We start from the raw sequence: 22,671 nt of genomic DNA, 5'->3' as shown, positions 1-22,671 counted from the left end.
ATGAGAAATGGCCAGGCTCAGAACTCACCCGGGGCCTAGAGACCTCCACCCTCAGAAACTGGGATTCTGCATCCCGGCCAGCCTCGCAGAACCTGCAAGATGAAACATTGCCTGACTCAGATTTCGGTAAGAAGCGGCAGCCCTGCCCATCTCCCGCCCTCTATTATGCTGGTGCACGGCCCCAGAGCCCACCAGCACAGCGGGGTCCCCAGGGTGCGAGGGCTCCCCTTGGGCGTCCAGGTCCGGCTACTCCATGGCAAGTGCCTTCATGGAAACGTGCATTCAAAGCTGAAAACCCTTTCAGCCCCTCTGAGCTACCTGCCCGGGAGTCCCCTCCCCATCACCACCCAGAGACCTGCGCCCTCTGGGGCTGGACGAGGCTAATGATGGCTCACTGTACAAAGTGCTTAGTAGTAAAAGATGAACTGAGGCATATTAAAATTTCCAAGAGTTTTTTGAGCATGCATCCATTCACGTCAGCAGCACCACCCCTGGGGTGGGGGTCCGGGAGAGGTTTTGACTGGGAAGATGCGGACGCGTCGCCAGGAAATTACCGTGATCGGCTGTAGCTTAAGCAGTTGCCTTATTTGGGAAAGTCTGGTTGGCTGTCTGCGATCCCACGTTCCTGAGTTTCACGTCCTCTGATATGAGTGTATCCATTCTTGCTTACGTTTGGTGGGCTTACGTGGGCCACAAGGTGTGAGAGCCCCCCAGGCTAATGGCCTCCTTGGTTAATCACTTAGCGTCGGTGACAGGACCCTTTAATTTCCCTCTAACCCCCCGGCTGGGCAGGACCTGTGAGCACATGCGGAATCGCTGTCGACTCCCCTCGATGCTTCCTGCTTCACGAAGGGTCCGGAGCTTTCACTTGATGCCCCCGCCCAGTGAAACAGGTTTTGGCGTTAGGTGTGCTGAGGACGTCCCCACATCCAGGAATGCATCCTTCCCAACCCTCGCCGAACCCTCCAGCGTGGCCGCCTCTTGCTCACGGGCACCGGCCACCAGCACCTCGTTCCCTTTCTAGTCGGAAGGCAGCCTCTGACATGACAGAGCCCTCGATGTCATCCATCACTGCATCAGGGTCCCTGAGGTCACCACTCGAATGACTCCAGCAGGAAAGGGAAAAATCTGTGCCCCCACCCTGGCCCCACACACAGCAAAACTGCGTCTCACCTCTCCAGGCTTCCATACTACTGAGACCCTATCTGAGTTCACGGGCCATTCTAGGGCTTTACCACTTACAGTGCAACCATACTGAAAATGCAGGCCAAGTCAGCAAGCAAAAGCCCTGGGGACCAAGGATGGGGCTCAGGGGGCCAGGTTCAGTCCCCAGCTCTTCCAGGGGCTGGCTACCTGGGGCAAGTCGCTCCCCGCCAGGCCAGTCTCCTCCTAATTAAAGGAAGGAGCCAGACCACGTCACCTCCAGCTCTATGCACCTGGCCATCTTTTTGTAATTAATATCTCAACTGATTACATGGGTCAGAAGAAACCAAACAGAATAAGATGAGCACAGAAAGGGTTTGTTTTGGGATTCACACAAAGCACGCGCCCTAAGATCATTCCACAGGGAAGCGCCTGTTACAATACAGTCAGATGCAGCAGAGGCCGGCCCGTGCCGCTCAAGCAGAGAGGGAAATAGGCTGCTCCCAGCAGCTTTTGCTGGGAAGACTGTCCTACCCAGGACTCAGTGGAGTGGGTGGGGGCCTTCGGGAACAAACACCGGCCTGAGGGGATTAAGCCACATAAAGGGCTTTGTGCAGAGTCCAGTTTCCCATGCTGTGACCCAAACACAGGACACATGCATGGCGCTGGCATCACTGCTTCCTTGGTCCCCATCCAGGCCGAAGCCATCTCTGGCCCACATGCAAGCCCTGGCTGAGCGTCCACTGCCTGGGCCCACACGGTCAGGGAGGCCAGTGCAAGGCTTTGTGGCTCTCAGCAGCCTGGCATAGCTCTGGGGGATTCTAGAAGGATCCAGACACATATATAATTTCAGGATTTTCTTACTTTACCAGTCTGGGACTGAAATTCAACCTCTAAGCATTTAAAATAAACAAGAGGAAAACTCAATCCTTTTTCCTTCCATAGCACATTGGGACGAGAGCTTTGCAGTTTAAAATCTCCTTCAAGGAAAACACAACGTAATGTGCTGATGGAGAAGCCACTAGATCCAGGAGGCCAAGTGTCGCCCACTCTGCCTGCAGGAGGACAAAGCTCAGGCAAAGCAGGTTTCTGACTGGCGAGTGAGTCAGCCCAGCTCTGGCTCCCCGCTCCGCGCCCCCTCGCGTATACTGAGGTCACTGAAAGATTCGAGTGAAAAAACAGTGTTTCAGAGCTTAAGAAAATGTTATATATCTATCATCTATCTATCTATTATTATCTATGTATGTATCTATCTATCTATTGATCACAGATTATATAGCAGGTATTCTTCTAAGCACTTCTCAAATATTAACTCATTTGGTCCCATTGTACAGAAGAGACAACCAAGGTGTGGAGAGCCAAGGTCACTTTGCTGAGCCTGGGCTGGTCTAGAAGGCAGGCTCCGAACCTCTGTGCCGGGCTGTCTAGGCAGGACCAGGGCTGGAACTGAGGGCGGGCTTGGCAGGCCTGGAGCTGGCTAAGAGCCACAGGAGACGCGGTGACCAAGCGAGCCGGTTCTAACAGGGCGGCAGGGGGCAGCCCGCTCACAAGACCTCATCCCAGAGCCCCAACTCCCAAAAGACAGGTCAGCCAGGGACAGTGCCGGAGCAGGGTAGGGCACTGTAGGAGGGGAGAGGCACCTGACTGAGAACTCTCAGAGATTTTCTCTTTGATGGAGAGCAGATTGGGTCCTGGCAGGGCCAGCTGGGAGCGGTCAGATTCAGGCATCTGTCCAGCTCTTTCCTGCAAACCGCCCTCGCTCACTGGGAGCCATCTCCAGCCCATTCCCAGGCCCACGCTGCCCTCTGCTGGGCCTGTTGGGGGGAATTAAAAAGGAGTCCGCATCCTCAGATCAGGTTCTGGAGGCCCCTTTTAAGTAAACTGAGAGCGACAGTTCACAAAATCAATAACAGAGTGCTGCTTATACGTTTATCATCCGCGCTAATCACTTATTTGGACCAAGGACTTTTAGTTTGTGTTCTGTTTGTCAATACAATCGCTATTTGAATTGTATAAAGTATGTGTTGGCCTGTTTTGGGGGCAGGGAGGATGCTGTTCGAGGGCAGGGGCTAAAAGGCTGCTCTCCAGGTCGCCCACCCCGCCCTAGCATGTCGGAGTCCATTCAAGTTTATGTAGAACGTAAGAGTAACGCTCTACTCTAAAAATCAGACCCCCTTGCCACCTGCTGGTTGGTTCCTTATAAAGGACCTCGTGATGCGAGACTGGATCCGATTCCAGAGGCCGTTTGGAATTTGACACTCAAGACCTAAGTGCCTCACATACTACCACCTTGGTCCGTGGTGAGAATTGCAGTGTTCATATGGGGCCTCTAGCCACCTGTCACTATTGAAATCTCAAGTGATTAAAATAAAATGAAATTTAAAATCTGGTTTCTCAGTCACACTGATTCCAAGTACTCAGTGGCCACCTGTGGACAGTGGCTTCTGAAAGCACAGACACAAAACATTTCCATCACAGCAAGAAGTCCCGGTGGACAGTGCTGCCCCAGGACCTATCAGAGAATAGGAAACAAGGATCCTTGCCTGCCTGGGGTCTCCCGCCTCCACCCAGTCCAACCTCCAATGGCAGCCAAGGGATTCTTACTGAAGCAGAAATCAGCTGTCATCACACCTTTGCCTAAACTCTCCATTGCCTATTCTGGTGACCAGAAAAAAAAATCATGTTCCTCCTGTGGCTGACCAGGCCTCATGCCCACCCAACGTTCAGCAACATGCACTGAGCACACCACAGCAGGCACTGACCTGGGAACTTGAGAGAGGGGATACCAAGGAGCAGAGAGGCCTCGCCGCCATGAAGCTATCTAGTGGGAGTTGAGGAAACAAGAAGCATTTACTTAATAAGTAAATGGTGATTGGATAGAAGATGGAAGATGCTGTGACAGGATTTCCGGTCAAGATGGCAGAGTGGGTAAACACTGAGCTCACCTCCTCTCACAACTACATCAAAATTACAAGCAAACTACAGAACAATCATTATTGAAAATGTCCTGAAGTCTAGCTGAACAAAAGTCTTACAACTAAGGACATACAGAAGAGACCACGTTGAGACTGATAGGAGGCATAGAGGCGTGAATGAGGCTAGTCTCCACACCCATGTGTGGCGGTTAAAAATCAGGAGGGCTATCTCAGCTGTGAAGGGTCCCAATCCCATACCGGGTTCCCCAGCCCAGAGTCCCAGTCCAGAAAGAGAAGTCTCCACAACTTTTGGCTGTGAAAACCACCAGAGATTGTAGCTGAGTGAGACAGAGAATGGCCGGACTCCCAGGCGCTCCTCTTAGGACCCCTGCACGGACTTACCTGCTGATAGACTCACTCGTTCTGGGCTCCAGCACTGGGAAGGCTGCTCAAAAGGCACCGTGGACACACAGGGAGGAACTGAATTGTCTGGCTTCAGGGCCAGGGCTGGAGGGGCAGGTTTTTCCCAGACAGAAGTGCTAGCAGAAACCATTCTTCCTTTGTTGGACCCTCTCCCACCCGGCATGCAGACACAGGTGGCCGCCATATCTGAGCTCCTTCAACCCAGCTGACCTCATTTGCCCTACCCTGATGATTCCCTGAGACCACGCCCCCTCCCAACTTGTGGGTCCACCCAAGCCGCTTCCAATAGCTTTTCCATAAAAATGGCCTGTCCAGGCTCATGCTGTGGATTTCCCTAAAATCTCTCAAAGTTTGACAAAACCCAAAACAAGTAGCATCTGGCTTCGGTGTCCCCCAAACCTTTTGCTGAGCAGCCTTAAGCTTGGCACCAGTGGCAGCCAGCTTCAGTTCATGGCTTGGCCTCTCAGGGCACCTCTAAGCTCAGTGACTGGCAGCCATCTGAGGATTGCCTTATGGCTCATGCCAGGTGGCCCTGGGCAGGGTACAGGCTGCAGCTGAACTTGGCCTGAGGCAGGTCCCTCCCAGGAGGCCCAGAGCTGGCATGCCCCAGTGCTGCTTCAGACAGAGCCAGAGCACCACCTAGCTGTCTTGGAGGATAACACACCTGAAGGACAGACTGAGCAGGCACCAGAGCCCTGCTAAAGTGAATCCTGCTCCAGAAGGTCAGCCCCTGACCAGCCAATCCTCACAACCAATCAGCCCAAGGGTCAATCTCTCCCCCTGACGTGCAAACAGCAACCAAGGCTCAGCCACAAGAGGAGGGCACACACAACCCATAAAAGGGACATCTGGAGCACCTGGCTCAGGTGACCAGGGACAGTGTGCCACCGGGCCCCATAGGACACCTACTACATAAGGCCACTCTACTAAGACCGGAAGACATAGCAGCCCTACCTAATACACAGAAACAAACACAGGGAGGCAGCCAAAATGGGGAGACAAAGAAACATGTCCCACACGAAAAAAAAAAAGAACAAATCTCCAGAAAAAGAACTAAACGAAATGGAGACAAGCAATCTACTAGATGCAGAGTTCAAAACATTGATTATAAGGATGCTCAAGGAGCTTGGGGGAAGAGTAGAACTGAACTCAGTAAGAACTTTTACAAAGAGATAAAAAACATAAAAATGGAGATAGAAAACAAACAAAAAGAAAGAACCAGGCGAAAATGAAGACTACAGTAACTGAAATGAAGAATCCATTAGAGGAAATCAACAGTAGCTTCGATGAAGCAGAGGACTGAATCAGTGACTTTGAAGATGAGGTAGCAGAAAACACCTGATCAGAACAGCAAAAAGAAAAACAGGGTTTTTAAAAATGAAGATAGTTTAAGGGGCTTCTGGGACAACATCAAGTATAATAACATTCGCACCATAGGGGGACCAGAAGGAGAAGAGAGAGCAAGAAATTAAAAAGCTATTTGAAGAAATGACGAAAACTTCACTAACCTGGAGAAGGAAATAGACATGCAAGCCCCAGAAGCACAGAGAGTCCTAGCAGAGGGAGTCAGGGGCCAAGCGGGTGGCTGAGCTCTGGAGAGAAGGCTGAACTGGGGGCATAAAGTGTAGGTTATAAGTACCCCAGGGCATATCCTCTCCTCCCCCTCCTTTCTCATGCTCAGTCTGGCCACTCAGGCCTCCTTCTGACCCGCCAATGTCCAAGCTCATTTCCCGCCCTGGTCCCCTGTCCAGGCAAGCTCTCCCACGTTGCCGTGTCTCGCGCACTTAGCAGCCTTCAAAATGGCCTCAGTTGCTCTCCGGTTGCTGTCTGGTTCCCTCAGGACAGCATTAGCTTCTCGAGGACAGATGCTCATCTTGCTCTGGGTTGTGTCCCCAGCATTAGGACAGTCCCGGGCCCCCAGGTGCTCACTCTGCATCTGAACACTGCTGGCCAGCCTGCCCGCAGACCCCTACTGCCTTTGGCCCCTGCAGCCACCTGCTGATCTTCTGCCAGGACGTCCCAGAGGGGACATGGGGCCCCACTGCAAGGCGCGAGGACTCAGATGGCCACTGCTGCTCTTGGGGACCCTGATGAAAAGGAGCATCCTTTCTGCACCCCGCAAGACCCAGCCCTGGGGCCTCAGGGTATAAGATATTACCACATACACGAACATGTTCTCACACACAAACACACTCTACACATACACACACACTCTTACACTCACACATACCGAGACGCGCGCTCTCTCTCTCTCTCTCTCTCTCTCTCACACACACACACAACACACACACACACACACACACTCACAGAGTTTAACTCCTCCTTCCTCTTGTCCTGCTTCCCATCCCTGGCCTGAGGCATTCAGGAAGCCATGCAAATCCAGCTCTTCCTGACTGTGTGCACTTTAAAAATGTACTGCAGTGTGTTGTTCAGTATTGATTATGAGTTTGATTTACGACGACACTTCTTTTCAAGCAGCAGGGCCATTTTAAAAGGGTACGATCAGGAGACGCAAGCTTGGCTCTTGGGAACGTATCCTCTCCTGGTTCCTAGCCAATCCCACACGTCTCTCAAATTGTCAGGAAAACGCTGAAAAATGCTGGTAAGCACAATAGGAACGGTGGGAATGTATATAAATACATTGCGGGGAAGTGGTGATAGCAATTTTCCCTTCTGTTCTGGATTTCACTGCACACTCGCGGCTCGGCGCGCAGGAGCCCGCGCGGGCGGGGAGGAGCGCCCCCTGGAGGAGGCCGGGCTGCCGCGCGGCTCCCGGCTGACTCCCGGCGCCGGAGGTCCGTTCTCTGCAGAGGGCATGGCTGCTTCGTTTCCTCTGGGAAGACAGTCAAATCTCTGTACGCTATTTTTTAATTATTAATGAATGTCTTCTAATTCCCAGATGGAGGAGGAAAAGGGGTCTTCTGCGCCGGAGCCACAGTGGCGGGAACAGAAGCCAGCAGACTCCAAGCAAGGCGGCGTGTGCAGCCTCCCCACCATCAGTTGCAATGAGGGAGGTGTCTTGGCTGCAGACTCCACCCTTTTTCCCTGCTGTTCTGTACAGGTGACCCTTGAACGCATCGGGTTTGAAATGCATGTCACTTATACGTGGATTTTTTTTTTTCAATAAATATATAGTGAGGCCTCCATATCCCTGGGTTTTGCACCCACAGATCCAACCAACCACAGACTGAAAATAGTTTTTTGGATGCCTGGTCGGGAGTCCGCGGATGCATTGATCTACACGGTTTATATAAGGGCCCTGAGCATCTGCAGATCTCGTATCTGGGAAGGGTCCTGGAACCAACCCCCGTGGATGCTGAGGGACTGTAGTTAAGTTTTTAGAAAGTCAGAAATTATTGATGAATTTTCAAGTGCACGAAGTGTCAGTGCCCCTAATCCCTCCTGTTCAAGAGTCAACTGTATCTATTGGAAGCTGGTCACCAAGGTCTTGTCCCTTGACTACACTGGGACCACGGAGATTCCCCTCCAGGTGTCCAATAGGAAATTGAAGGCAACAAGAAGGGGCACTCTCTCCCATATTCTCAGGAACCTCGCTTGTCCTACAGACTCTGTGGGTGTCCTCACGCCTCACCTCGTGAGCCACAGCCCAGGTCAGCAGCACCCAGCAGAGGGACAGAATGAGTCCCTGGCTCCTCACTTTCCTGCTTGCCGTGCAATTCCGGCCCACCAGGCCAGCTGGGGGTCGAGGACAGACGGAGGTTTCCGAAAGCAGGACTTTCAGTGCTGAAATGGGGAAGTTGGTCGCCCTAAGGCCAACCCCACCTCTGGGTTGCCCCAACTGTAATTCTTCAGAGATTTTATCTTGTTGTTTCTTTGTGTGACTGACTGTTCCTGGACCTTGCCGTACTCCGCTGGGGCAGGAACGTGCTTTTGATTTTTGTAAGCCCAGAGTGGCTTATAAATTCCTAATTCCGGGACAGAGGTGCTCCGATCAGGCTGCTGGCACCTGGCCCGTTCGGATCCCCTAAATGCAAGGTTTCTGCAGATAGTGAAGGACGAAGGGGCCGGTGCCTTCTTTCTGGGTTTTTGGCAAGCGCTTGAGTACGTCACACCTTGTCATCTTTCACAGACATTGTCGTCTTTTGTCTACGGCCCCTTGGCTGATGCGCTCCATGAAGTTGATAGGATCAGTTCACGAACCCATGTTCCCCCCAAGTTCTGCTGCCCTGTCTTGCTCACCCCACTCCTCCCAGGAGGCCTGCTCCTTGCCCTCTGGCTGTGCCTTATCTGGAAGGGAGGTTACTGTTGATGAGGGAAACACTTTTGAACATCTTTCTGAATCTTTGTTTATTCCCAGACCACAGCCATTGAGGTTGAAAGCCGGAAATTTGCCACCTCCTTGCTTTATTTGTGACCTGCCCCCTGGTCAATGTGATTCTCCTAAGTGGCAACCCAATTAAAGACTGTCAGCCATCCTGCAGGGATGACACTGGTGGGGGACCCTAGTCCTTCCATCCTTGGACGCTCTCTTGCTGGGGTTACTCTTGGCTTCTGAGAGCACCCTGGCCAAGGTGAGAGGTGAGCAGGAAGGCAGAGGGTCCAGCGGGGTCCAGATGGATGATGGGCTGCCGCCTCCAAGGGCAGCCCTCGGAAGTGTTGGCTAAGGCTTCCCAGCTGCAGTGCCTGAGCTAGCCACACAGGGGCAGCGCAGGGCTGCATTTCGGTGCCTCCTGCCATCCCAGTATCCCAAAAGGATGGGGAGGGGTTGCCACTCCCACCCCTCCCCTTCTCCATCCCTTTTCCACACACTTCCTTTACAAAAAGCCTTAGGAACTAGCAACTTGGAGAAAGTGACAGGTTTTCAAGAGGCAATGAGAAAGGCAGATCTGAAAGGGCCCTTGAAATCTTCCAGGCCCCCAACCCTGGTCAGTAGCTGGGGAAACTGAGGTTCGGAGAAGTTAAATCGCTTTGTCCAATGTCATCCAGCAACCTCGCTTCCAGTTCAGTCCTCTCCAGGCGCCTACTGCCTTCCTCTTAGTGATATCGCTCCATGCTGGTACTGGGGGTAGGGGTCCCCAGGGTTTGCTAAACGGGAGATGGAAACACAGACATGACTACAGAAAGCCATCAGTGCCACACTAGATGGGAGAGGGCTAGAAGCTGCAGGGACTTCCTCGAGCAGGCCGAGAGGAGGGAGGGTGGAATCCAGGAGGCCGTCGTGGAGGAGGATGCGACGCTTGAACTTGGTCTTGGAGGAGGGTAAGAAGCTGACCTGGTTGAACAGTGGGGCGGCGGGCACTCCTGGTGGAGTAATGGCTTGGGCAAGAGCAGGGGGACAGAACCTTGGGAGCGTGGGTGGGGCGGGTGTTCTCTAAGGGGAGACAGGAGAAAGTTAGAGGCCAGACCAAGGCGTGTGCCCCCGCCCTGAGACCCACGCAGGCCACCTAGGTTCTGCCTGTAGAATTGGGGGCTGGTATGGCTTTGGAATCTTCCTGAATTCCATTATGTTGAAAGTTCAGAGGGTGGCAGTTCTCCAGATTAGCTCATGTGGAGGTGGGGTAAACAAATGGTCTCCATGGAGACTGTGGGGCCTTATTTGGGATGTCCGTTGCCCCTCTGAGATCTGGAGGTCTGCCCTGAAGAGGAGAGGGGCCGCACCCCATTCCTCGACCATGACTCTGACCAGCAGTGGGGGCAGGAGCCGCTGGCTGGCCAGGGCCCCTGACTAGCTCCAGGACTGGCTGTTTAGGAGGCAGCCAGGTTTCTGGCCTCAGAGAAAGTCTTCGACTGTGAGGTGGAAGGGCGCATGGAGCATCCAGTCCCACCTGCTCAACCTCCCCAAGGGTGAGGCCTCCTCCTGAGGGCCCCTCTGCCACCGTTCAGGCGGCGCAGGGCACAGGGGTGCAGTGAGGTGGCAGTGGAGGCCAGGAGTGGGTTGGCCCCAACAGTCCTTGTAAGGGGATGCAGGGAGCGTGGGGTGCTGTCCAGGCCTATTCTGCCGCTTCCACAAGGGAACAGCCTCGAAGATGCCGCCCAGCCCGCTCAGTCCCCAGTGCCGGTGTCGGCTTCCCAGCCCAGGCCGCCTGCAAGGACCACTCCCGCCAGGCTCCGCCCTTTCCGCCCGCCTCTGTGGAAGCTCACGCTTCAGGAACTAAGAAGTGAGAACAGCAGGGCGAGACTCAAGCCCCGTTGCCAGCAGCCCTGAGATCAAGGAGCAGCTCTGCTCCTCAGGAGCCAAGGGGTCCGGGCCTCCCTATTTGGCCCTTCTGAGCCTCAGTTTCCCCACCTTTATAATGGTAGAACCAGAATAAAGACAGAACCTCCTCCCTAGCGTGGTGATAAGCATCCAAAGAGTCACTCAAAGGTGCACTTAGCCCAGGGCCCGGTTCTCAGCAGGTGCTCAGTGAATAGCTGGTAGCATTGTCCCCTCTTTACCATAGATGGCCTCTCATCAGCCTCCGCAGCTGACAGATGTCCATCTCCTCGTTCCCTAAACACCTCGATGATGCCCAGGGCTCTCGGCCATCTGTAAAACGCCCTCCGGTCGATTCTATTTATTTTACAATAAATCAATAATGATTGTTCCCAAGTCTTTCTTATGCCAGTTGTGCTGGACATTATACATGCACAATTTAATCAAATATATATAAGCTAGCCGTTCTCTCTGAAAAAGTAATGAAGATCCCAGAGCTTTCGTTTATGTCATTTACACTCCCAATATTTACTATATTCGAGACTAAAGCTGAGAGACGCTAAAGCACACAAATGCACAAGCGCGTGTCCCATCGGCTTCCGGCGTGGGCTGTGACTGCTCGAAGCCGTCCCCGGTACCTTCGTGAGGAAACGAGACTGGAAAGGGCGTGTTGGTACAACCCGGAACGCAGTTGTGACTGGTAGGTCTCCTCAAAGATCTTGAGGGTCCCCAGCACCCTGGACCACTCCCGAGAACCGCAGATGTGAACGAATGAAACGTGTTCTGAAAAGCAGTTTGAAAGCGTTGGAAAGTCCCAGCAAAGACGAGGGAAACAATTCGAGGAGCCTAACCACACAAACGCTGGAGGACGGGCTCGGACGCCTTCGCGAGTGTTCCATTCTCGTGCCCTTTAGAGCACCGAAACCGAAACCGGTGCTGACTCGGCCAGATGTGGTTTTGGCAACGGAGATGACCCAGAACTCCTACCTGCAGACTCATGCTCCGAGGAGAGGCTTTGGCTCTTGCATGAAAAGACAAATTAATGAACCCTAAGTATTTTAAGTAAAGATGAAATGTTTAAGGAACGTATATGTGGTTAAGTGGGATTTCCCCATGTTTCCAACGTGTGCAATTAACTCTCCAGTTATAGATGCTTTGAGGATGTTGACTCAACTCAGCTCATCCTCTCCCACTACGGACACCGGGCTCCAAGTCTAATCTTCGCCTTTGACCGCTGCCCCCCGTTGCCTCACCATAAATAATTGGTGAAGCAATAAGCAAAGGAACCAATGAATGAGCAAATGAACCACTTCCCACGCCACCCTACCCCAATGCCTGGCCCAGGGCCTCATGCAAAGCAGATGTTCAGAAAATATTGCTACGACATTACATTCGGACTCTTTGCACATTTTATAGCTGGAGTGTGTCCCCTTGGTGCTTTTGAGACCCACGGGAAGGCTGAGCCCTGGGCATTCAGTCCACTTCTGATGCGACTGCCCAAGAGCTTGCACATTCAGCAAGGAGAGGTACAGGGGCGCAGCCAGTGCAAGGGGGTGGGGGACGTCAGGAACAGGGAGGTTGTGGAGTCAAGTCCGCTCGGGGCCATCAGGAACGACTGACGAAAGTGAGGCAGGAAGCCGGCCTTCCAAAGCCATCCGCAGTGAGAGTCTGGGGCCACAGAGGAGCTCTCAGGGACCGGAAAACACTCTAACCATTTGTGCAGCTTTCACAAGCTGCTCCCTTAGAAGCATAAGTAACTCAAAAACAGCTGAACTTCAGAAACTCAGCACTGCCCAGGTGGCTGGCACAGGTCTCCTGGGGAACCGAGAAAATAACAAAAAAAACCGTGTAAGTTCTCAAACCTCACTTCTACCCAGAGCTGGACAAATAGTCCCATGATAGGGTTGGAGGAGGGGCTGTTGGCTCACTAGGGAGAAACATACGAAAGAGTGACCTGCAATCTGAATTTGGGAGAAAGGTGGGTCTTTCACCCTGTCTCGCTCGCTCCAACGACAGGGCCTGGCCTGGACAGGAAGACGCGCCATCTCAGAACGGGGCACTTGAAGGTGGAAGGACTACGAGCCGAGGGACACCGAGAGGCTGGGAGAGACAAGGACACGGTTCCTCTCTAGAGCCTCCAGGAGGAACCAGCCCTGCCCACACAAGACTGACTTTGGGTTTCTGACCTCCAGAACCATCAGATAATAGATGTGTTTGAAGCCACTCAACTTGGGGTAACTTGTGACTGCAGGCGTGGGACACTTGGGCAGCTCCCGAGGCCCGACGGCTGCCCCTCCCATGGGACCTGGTCCACTTGGCTGCTCGGCAGGGAGCCCTGCCGGGCGAGGTTCTGGAAAGTGTCATCTTCCCATGAGTTTCAAGAGGCTCTGCCTCACCCACAGGCAATATGGCTGCCCACAGGCTGAGTCCTGGAGCAGCAGGAACCCCCGCCCACACATGGTGCCCCCTCTCCACGGGGTGAGGCCTAGGACGCCCCCGCCAGGCACTGCCTTTGTGTCAGTCCCCAGACAGGTCCTCTGGGGAGGTCATTCCGAGGGAGATTAAGACGCAGCTGACCCTCATCAGAAGGTCCCCTGAGAGCTGGTTCCTGAGTGGGGGGTGGTGGCCACACGGCAGAGAGGGAAAGGGAGCGTGCGCCCACCCTCGTGACGTACCTGTCCCGCCCACATCCCCCACCCCTTCTCCTCAGACATGGTACTGTCTCTGCTGAGTAAAGCTGCTCCTGGCTCTGTCACCAAGAGACGGGGTCCTCCTTGGTTCCAGTCTGGACTCACCAGCCCCCCTTGCTACAACACACCACTGTGGGGACAGTGCTGGCAAGAGAGGCTCTCACAGGGTGGGTCTTTCCAGACCTGGGGAACCAACCCGTGGTCCACATGGTCCCCAGTGACTTCCAGAACCCCAAACTAGAGACAATCCCATCTCCTCCCTCGGGCTTGTCCCTCCCCAGGTGCAGCCAGGGCACCTTGAGTGTCTACGGAGAATGACATGTACCAGTGACACCAGGGGTCTCAAACCCGCAGCCCCCAGGGGCCAGGCAGGCCAAGGGAAAGAGGGAAGCAGCCATGTTGAGAGTGGCCACTGGGAATGGCAGGGCCTGTGGTCACCCAACCTTCAAATCCGAACGTCTGAAGACATGTGGCTTGTCTGTGGTCAGGCTGGACCTCGCCGCCCTGACTCACACCCGGGCAGGCACGCGGAGTCGCTGGTGAAGTCTCAACCCTTCTCCCTGAGGGAGAGGGGTCTTCTCTCTGTCACTGGTCACCGTCGGTGGAAGTTCCCCATCGGACAGAGTGTACAACGCATGCAAGTGAGAAACTGATCTCCTTCCACAATTCATTCATGCTCAGTGGATGCCATGGAGAGAACCCGCCACGGGCGCCGATGACGGCAAGGAAGAGGCTGTGCTTTTGGGGACCGGTCATAGGGGGGTCCACATTTAATTCTGGTAAATAGTAAGAAAAGTACAGCATCACTGTGGTTCACGTAACATACTTTACGGGACTAAGGGACAGTGTCATACAATCCCATCCGCGGCTTCGGAGAACACAAAGTAACTTCAATACCAGGTCGTGAGAAATGCTCCATTTTGCTTTGGTTTGGGGTGACAGGCTCCGGGACCGCCACGCGAAATGACACCCGTGCTGTCTACAAGAATGGGCCTCGAACGAGAGAAAGCAAAGGGCTGCACCCTTCGGAGCAAGGCCCCTTGAGAGAGACCGTGTCTGGATGGCACTCACTGGCACAGGACGGATGGACCTGCGTGTATAAAAAGATGTGTGTAATAGACCAAATAATATTGGAAACGATACTGTCGGTGATACTTCTGTAAGAAGCAGAATTACGCTGCATGTCATTCACATGCGTAGGAGTGCCTAAAAAAGTCCCTTGCCGTGATTACGGTTGGCGGGAAGAGCAAAATGTGTACTGAACGCGACAAGTTAATTGGCAGAGACATTAATCCATAAAACGGGGATGTCCAGAGCGGAGGAGCCTCATCGGCCACAGAACTGAGGGGGGCGGCTCAGAAAACACACCCACACATGCACCCACACACACCCTGTGCTGCAAATAAATACACACACACGCTGCCGTGCTGTCTGTCCCCTAACGCACCCTGTGCTAGGGCCAGGTTTCCCTGGGGGCTGCTGCACGGAGCGCCCAGTGAGAGGACAGGGGGCTGTCCCTGAAGGTGGGTGTCCAGCACACACAGCTCTGTCAGACTGCGGCCTGGCTGTGCCGGGACCAAGGCCCTCCGCCCGCCTTCAAAGGGGCCGTGTGTCCCGCCTCTGACGGCAGAACCACCACGGCACAAGGGCTGGAGCCTGAGCAAACCCTCACGCCTGCGAGTGACAGCTGGGCACGGAGGGGTCTGGGCACCGACTGCGTCCAGGGCCCAGCCTGAGAACCCCGGTTTGCAGCGTGCTCCCCTGGGTGACGCCCCAGGGCAAAGCCTCCTTGGGGTCCGCCTGGGCTTTCCCCATCGCCTCCGAGAAATGACAAAACCTTCAGCTGACCCATCCGTGAAGCAAGCTGCCACGTGGCCCAGAAAGTTCCATTAAGGATCCCGACCTGCCACGTTCAGCCTTGGTTTGGCTCACGCGTTGTGTCTCTGCCTCGGACCAGGAGCACCTTGCAGTCTGTGCAGAGTCGGGGCCTCCGGCCACACACAGCGGAGCACGGGGGTCACAGGCTCACTCCGGGGGGAGGCAGAGCAGTGGAGCTTGTGGGCGGCCAGGCCGAACACCTCAAACGCCCTCCCGGGGTGATGGCCGAGCGAAGGGCGGTCCGGTTACCTAGATGCCCACGAAGCATTCGGCTCCTGCAAGCTGCTCAGTCTGGCATTAACAGCCCAGATCTCCCTCCCAGGGATAAACTGAACTTACACTTCGAGCATGAACTGAATCGACGCTTGTGGAAACTTCTCAAGAGGCAGAAAAGAGAGCTCTGGCGAGTGGAAACAGAAAGTGGCTTGTTTCGAGCGCATTCATTTTCCATGTCAGACACTAAGTCCCCAGGGGGCGGGGAGGAGGTCACAGAGACAGCGGGGTTTATCTCTGAAGAGACTGAGGGCTGACTTTGCAGTAAAAGGGGGAAGAAATGCAAGAGCCTCCGATTTCCTGCCAAATGAGTCAGTGATCTTTGCAGAAATCCCGAAACAGAGTGTTTCGGAACTGAATGCGAAGGAAGAGCCGGCAAGCCCCGTGGCGCGACCTCGAACTCGCTCGGCCGGATCCCAGAACCGTCAAGCCCCACGTTCAACGCCTCCCTTTCGGCACCGGCCCAGCTCCCGCCGGCCTCGCCTCCCCGAGCGCCGGCCACTCTCGGAGCAGAAGGTGATGGAAGTGGGGTGTCCAGGCGCCCAGCAGAGGAGCGCTGCGGAGGGTCAGCTGCCAGGCCATTTGCCGTCACAGAGGACATTCCGAGAGGTTGTAATAAACACGTGCCTGGGAGGGAAAGAAGCCTCGAATCTCGGAGTTTTCTGCACACTATGAGGACGGCGGTCCCCACAGAGAGATTTTTATAATCGTGGCAACGACCAAGCCGTGGGCCCGTGCTGACGGCGGGGACTCAGCCTCACGTCTTCCTCCAGGCGAAGGCCTTGTCGGCGAGGACCTGTGCCAGCCTGGCATTGAAAGGCCGGTAGAAGTCCTGCAGGATCCTCTGCGTGACTGGCCACATGGGCCCCAGGCTCCGGTCCTCAGGACGCCGGGCGTTGGACGCGGGGCTCTTTGTCATCAAGGCCATTTGTTTCTCATTTAAGGGCCCTGGAATACAAAGAAAAAAATCCTGTGAGGCAGGAGGCCAAAGGAACTTTGCAGAAATGCCAGCCAAGCTTCGTGTTGAGACAGGAGTTTCCTTCCCTTAAGAATGTGTTTGGAGATCAAAATTCCTTGGCTGGATCCACTTCAGAGCTGCCGAGGGTGGAAGGTCCAAACGGCATAACGAACGGCAGACACTGAGGCCGGCATTGGACACCCACCCTCAGAGGCGCACCTGGACTTTAGGCTGCCACCTCACCTGCGCCTCGCCTCCTGGTTTCATTTCCAACTACCCGTAAAGGACTGGCTCCTGTGTGTCAGCCTGTCCCTGGACAACTGCGCGACCTGCCAGGCTCAGCCCATGTACCTACATTTTCCTAGTAACCAGCCCACTGGAATTCTGCCCCCGTCATTTCTACTTCCGGCTACTGATGCAAAGGGCCCCGTGGCTGGGCCATAATTCACCCCGTCTTGCTGTGAAGTGGTAACAGGGTGGGGAGAGGAGAAATGCTGCCTGTGCCCAGAGACCCCACTGACGGAACCTCCAGCTGCAGCAAGGCCATCAGTGGGGAGGGGCCCAGGGAACGAGCCAGCAAGTGCCGCCATCCAAGGCTGCCAGCTCCATCCCCAGCCCTCTGGACCATCAACCTCTCGCTGGCTTAACCCACAGATCCACTGACGTCTCTTTGCCCCAGGCTCTTGGGTTCTGGCCAAAGTCCTGGGCCCATGCACGTCCTTGGGTTATAGGAAACAGAAGAAATGGAATGGCCTTCCTGTCCTTCTTAGGGACTAAGGACAAGCTCATTAATGCTAGAGTCTACAGGTGGCCAAAGCAAATAAAATTGGTTTGAGGTCTTAGAAGGAAAAAATAATCACACTCCAGCTCTCCAAGAAAAGGAGAAAGAAAATCAAATGAACAAAGGGTCCCAAGTCCCACTGGTGTGCAAATAGATAGATTTCTGCTCCCCAGAAGTCCAAGAGCCAGGACCAGCAGGCAACTCCCAGCCACATGGCTCTGATTCCAGGGGTCCCCAACAACACTTGAGATAATGCGATGTCCTGTCTGCCCCTCCTCCAAGCCCTGTGGCTTCTGCAAGACTGTCCCAGCCACCCAATGACTTCCTGTCTGTCTCCAAGGCTCAACTCACAGACTGTTTCCTTCTATGAAGCCTTCTGTGATCCCTTCAGCAGCTGGGACCCCCAAGTCATCTGGACGACCCTACTGTGATGACGCTGACCTTCCCCCGCATCGTCCTATCAGCTACCCCTCGCCCTCAGCGGACAGTAAGCTCCCATATGAGAAGCCATCTCTTCCTCCCCAGAGACCCCTCACCCCGTGGTGCACAAGACCCCATGTGCCATTGGTGCTTGACCAACAGGTGCTCAGCCTGCCCCCGCCCAGCTCACGGAGTCTGCACGTGACTCAGCGAGGACCTCACAGGGCCAGCGTCCACGGAGCTCCAGCCCTGTGCCGTGGGTCTCCAGAGCGACAGTCGTACCGAGGCTGAGAAACTGGAAGACCCTGTGCATGGTGTAGCTGACGTTGGATGCGTGGTCTTCCAGGCGAAGAACGAGGAACTGTTCTTTATTGAAAACAGTGAGCCAGTCCAGGAGATACACGGCATACAGCCCGACCTGCAGCCTCACCTGGAGCCAAAGAAGAGACATTATTCCAGGGGCGATTCCCCCAACACCGCGTGGCATGTTCCCAAAAGTATTATGGCGCGTCCCTATAAACCAACACCAAAGAGTGATCCTAGCAAACAACCGTCTTCAGAAGTCAGATTTTAAACACCCTGCGTTCTTGCTTCTTGCTACCTGTGCAAAGGATTCCCATACTTAGGGTCGCATACAATCCTTGGGACAACCCTGTAGGTACCTCCATGACACACGTCACAGTGAGGACTGATGTAAAGGGAGAGCCCAAGGTCACGGCCACCGATGGTGCAAACGTTCTTTGCACCACACCCTGGCTGTCTCTGCTCCTGTGCCCAGCACACGACAGCTATGAAAAACACCTACAGATGCCTCGGAGACAAGCCAGGTGAGTGAACCGCCACCGCCTGGCCGCGGACACCCACGACGAGGGCGTGCGCATCCGGGTGCTCGCAGCACCACTCGGGGCCACTCCCTTCCACCTAAGTGTCCGAGGGCCTTGTCCCCCTCCTGTGCCTTCCTCATGCCGCACTGCAAGCGCATGCAGAGAACTAACCTTACCCGAGACGTGTGGCCCTGTCCTCGCCTCCCAGAGGTGACCTCTAGGCCCCCTGGAACGTCCTGTTTTATGAGTGTCTTTGCTCGCCTAGTGGATCTGGCCACTGGACAGTCTACCTCTGTGAGTGATGACAGGAGCTTTGTGCCATGCGGTTACCAGCCTGACCTCCAGGAGGGACTGGAGACTAATGGTCAGCCGCGTGGACAGTATGTGCTCAGGCCCCGAGCAATATTCTGGAAAGGCGTGGGTGGGCTCCCCTAGTTGGTGGCACCCTGTGTGGGTCATCACACCTGGTGGCTGCGAGGCATTCACGCTGTCCATGCCCCATGGGACGAGTCCGGACACACCCTCCTATGACGTGCTTCTTCCCTTGGCTGATTTTAATCTGTGTCCTTTCCCTGTTACGTGTCGTAACCGTGACTGCGCAACCTTCAAGTGTGCTGTGATTATGAATTACTAAATCTGAAGGCGGTTTTGAGGAACCCCCAAATGACAAACGGTGTCCGAAGCGAGAGCAGTCTTGGGCACTGTTTCCTCTAACTTCATCGTTGGCCCCAAGCTCTTGGCAAAGCTCCAAGAAGTAGGCCTTCCCTCCCTTCCACCCCGAGCCCCCCACCTCCAGCACCCGTCTGCTGCCCACCCATCTCCACGTCCTTGGGGACCCTGCTGCACTTCCTGCCTCCTGCTCGGCCCCTCCCAAATGTTTCTCATCTGCCACCTCAGCCTCGTTGAGCGCCACTCCCTTGGCTCATGCCCCACCAGCCCTCGCCTTATCTTGTCACAGCGTCCCAACTGGTTTTCCCATCGCGCGGCCCCCACCCCAAGCCTCTCGCCCCTGGTCTCCATGGAGAAAGCCCCTGGTGTGGCCTGAGCTCCCAGCCACTCTGCCACCGGGAGGGAGCGCCCCCCAGCTCCCCGGCTCCGCCTGCCGTCTCGGGTCCTCAGGCAGACACCCCGGCATCGCATTTCTTTCTTTCCCGCCTTGACCTTGAGCTTCCCCGTGGCCGACCCCTCCTGCACCAGGCACTCACACGGTCCCCTGCTGGAGTTACTGAACACCGGGCAACGGCCGCACGATGGAACCTTTGGCAAAACACATGCAGATACTGACTGTTTTCCTCTCTCTCTATGCTTGTTCCATTTCATTGTTTTTCTAATTGTGTGGGAGGATGTGGAGGAAGAAGAACAATGAGAGGGATAAGCTGTCTCCAAACCATTCACTGCCTCCGGCCCCAGGGTGTGTACCACCTCACACGCCGCTCGTAAAAAGACCTCTAGCCTCTAGAGAGAATGAGTGCGCGCCCGCCTCAGAAATAAACAGTGTCACCTCCGACAGGCAAACTCTTACGAGAACATCTTGTCACGGCCTTGAAGAGCTTTTCAATTCTCTCTCCCTGCCAGGCTTGCGGGCTGGCCCCTCCCACGGAGGACCAGCCTGACCAGCTTTATCTCTTCCAGAGAAAATTGCCTTTGTACTCGAGAACTTTCTAGAAGAAAAGGAGCTGGGTATTTGCGGCAGGATGGGGTTGTTTAAGGTAGCCGCGGCCCGTATTTCTCTGAAAGCGTGTTTGTGCCCATAATGGAGAGAACACCTTCCACCGGGCCCAGAAGGACAAAGCCCTGCTGGTGGAGACCTGTGGCCGGGTCTTCCTGCCTGGGCAGGGCTGGTCGGGGAGCGGGGGCTGCCCAAGGTCAGCTGGCAGCAGCCGCCAGAGCCCAGGTCCCTGTGCTCAGGGCTCGTCCACCACGACCCCCCACACGGCCTCTCTACCAGTCTCACGAATTCCCCCTTCATTCTCCCGTTCACTCACTCACTCACTCCATAAGTAATCTAGTGCATGCTGCTGGCTGGTACCCTGCTAGGTGATGGAGAGGCGTTGCTATGTAACAGGCATGGCCCCTGGCCCCAGGGAGCTTATTATCTAGTGAGGGCGACAGAGCTAAGCTGGTAAAGAAACCAGTACCTGTAACCACCCGCCGTGATAACGCGCTGTGGGCGAACGGAGAGGGTGGAGAGAGAGATCAGAAGGTCAGATTAAAGCCAGACCTGAAGGGCGAGACGGCCAGGAACAGCACGGCCCAGCGAGAAGGGGTGCGGGAAGGCTCTCAAAGCAGGTGCCCCCGACCTCCGCACACAGCGCACTCCCCTGGAGGGCTTGTGAACAGACCGGGGGCCCCACCCCGGAGCCCCTGATCCTGGGGGTCTGGGGCGAGGCCTGAGAGTCTGCACTCCTGACAGTTCCCGGGAGACAATGACGCTGCTGGTCCGGGGACCGGCTTTGCGAACTTCTGCTCTGAGGCCAGAGGTTGGCCGGTCTGAGGACCTAAGAGGAGGGTGAAGCGCAGCGTGATGGAGACGGAGGTGGTGGGAGGCGGTGGGAGGCGGGCCCAGCTCCTGCAGCCGGCGCCACAGGAAGGCAGTGAATGTCTAAGCAGGGAGCGCCAGGGTCCTCGAATGTCTGAGGAACACCGCCCTGGCTGAGATCAACACTCTCGCATCCCAGTAGCAAAGATTTACCCCCAAGAGCAGGACTGCCAACTGCCTAGCTCTTCCCACTGTGCAGGAGCCCTAGGGACCGAGGGCAGCAGGCGATCTTCGATCTGTGACAGCCACCTCTGCCCTGTCCAGTGACACTGCCTCTGGGCATCACTGACCAGAGGCACCTGCTAAGCGACCGCCCTGTCATCCACAGCAAACCATGAAATCGGATTAAAAAACACAGGCCTCCTGCAGATTCAAACCTGTGCCTTTAGGAGGCACTGAAGAAGGTGGAAAGGTCCTGAGACGCACAGGCCATGGAACCTGGGACTGAACCCTGAGCCTGCCTGTCACTAGCTTCGTGGCTCTGGGTGGCAGGGGCCTCCATGGGCCTCTGCGTCCTCATCTATAAAATGGTCGTGGATTTCAGGCAAGACTGATGCGTTGAAAGGGGGTGCCTGGCAAAGTCGGTCATGAAAAAGGCGAGACCCCTTTCCTGTCCTCAAAGACAGAGGTTTTAAAAACTTCTGATCCGGAAAACTTCCAGCACATACAAAAGTGGAGACTCAGGATGATGCCCGTGAACTTATCGCCCCATCTCCACGTGACGCAGGCTCACAGCGGGAGTGCCAACGGGAAGCCGCGGGGGAGGGCTCGCCCCCTCTTCGCTGTGGGAGTAAGTGGCTGTGGACATCCTGCCTCCCGGACGCTTGTTTAAAGACGGGCAACATGCACGCCCGTCCTGCTCTGTCCCTGTGGCACTGACTGTGACGAGAGCGGGTGCTGGAGGGCCTCGCGCACTCTGTGTGGCGCAAAGTGACCGGTGGCACAGGGCGGGGGCAGGGGGCACGTTTTTGTCAGACCTTCACTTGTCCATGGGGAGAAACACAATTTAAAGCCACTAAAATAAACTGCACCCCGGGTCAAGAGTTGCACCCAGCCCTGCCCATCGAAAGCCGCCCAGCTTAGGGGACCCTCCGAAGGGAAGCCCACGCTCGTCCCTCCCTTTCTGGGTCTGTCAGACAACCTAGCCGCGGATGGTCCCAGCTCCTTCTCTGAACCACCGAGCCGGCCGCGTCACCTCACCTCTCACTGTCCTCGTCCATTCGCGGTGACAGAGATTCCTGCCTCCCGCCTTCCTCTCTTCCAGGTCATCCTGGGCTGGGGACCGGTGGGGGTCAGGAGGAGGGGAGGAACTGGACACAGCACCTCCAGGTGGGGTTGTGCTTCTGCCAGCACTGAGCACAGCTCCCAGCCCCACCTGGCCTCTCTGGGCGGCCGCCTCCTCCCCAGGCCCATCCCTACTCAACTACCCTGTATGTCAGACTTCCTTCTAAAAGGCACAGCTGCCATCACTATCCTCCACTTAAATCCTCCTGTGGGGTCCCAGCTCCCCCAGGATGAAGTCCAGACTCCTGAGGCTCACCAGGTTCCGGAGGATGCAGCCCGTGCCCCGCTCCCACCACCCCCATCGCCAAGGCAACCACGCCACGCACACGATGCCCTGGCTGTAGCGAACGCTCTCAGCCTCTGTACCTGCTGCTCCCTCCACCTGACAC

The 22,671-nt window shown here is 55.4% G+C and overlaps 1 protein-coding gene and 2 long non-coding RNA genes across 11 annotated transcripts in view; 1 reads left to right on the top strand and 2 right to left on the bottom strand.

Annotated features, from left to right (window-relative positions):
• Positions 1-4,715, bottom strand: part of LOC120608837 (uncharacterized) — a 17,280-nt gene extending 12,565 nt beyond the window's left edge. The window contains exon 1 of one of the 2 annotated variants that reach the window (XR_005654531.1): positions 4,461-4,715. This is a non-coding gene — a long non-coding RNA (uncharacterized LOC120608837). Of the gene's footprint in view, positions 1-28; positions 109-4,460 lie in introns of those variants that run through there. The other variant, XR_005654530.1, reaches the window with a different exon arrangement.
• Positions 13-7,661, top strand: LOC120608838 (uncharacterized). Its single transcript, XR_005654532.1, has 2 exons — positions 13-126; positions 7,381-7,661. It is a non-coding gene; the product is annotated as an uncharacterized LOC120608838 (long non-coding RNA).
• A 6,403-nt stretch (positions 7,662-14,064) lies between these two features.
• CHST15 (carbohydrate sulfotransferase 15) overlaps positions 14,065-22,671 on the bottom strand; it is an 82,667-nt gene continuing 74,060 nt past the window's right edge. For all 8 annotated transcript variants that reach the window (XM_039870775.1, XM_039870770.1, XM_039870774.1 and 5 more), the window contains exons 7-8: positions 17,918-18,065; positions 14,065-16,424 (exon numbers count right to left, since the gene is read on the bottom strand). In XM_039870775.1, the coding sequence (XP_039726709.1) occupies positions 16,234-16,424; positions 17,918-18,065 (339 nt within the window). In that variant the 3' untranslated portion in view covers positions 14,065-16,233. The remainder of the gene's footprint in view (positions 16,425-17,917; positions 18,066-22,671) is intronic.

This window comes from Pteropus medius, unplaced genomic scaffold (genome assembly GCF_902729225.1).
Source record: "Pteropus medius unplaced genomic scaffold, Ma_sr-lr_union100, whole genome shotgun sequence".
NCBI lineage: Eukaryota > Metazoa > Chordata > Mammalia > Chiroptera > Pteropodidae > Pteropus > Pteropus medius.
The sequence above is the reverse complement of the archived record's forward strand: the minus strand, read 5'-3'. Positions and strand labels throughout refer to the sequence as shown.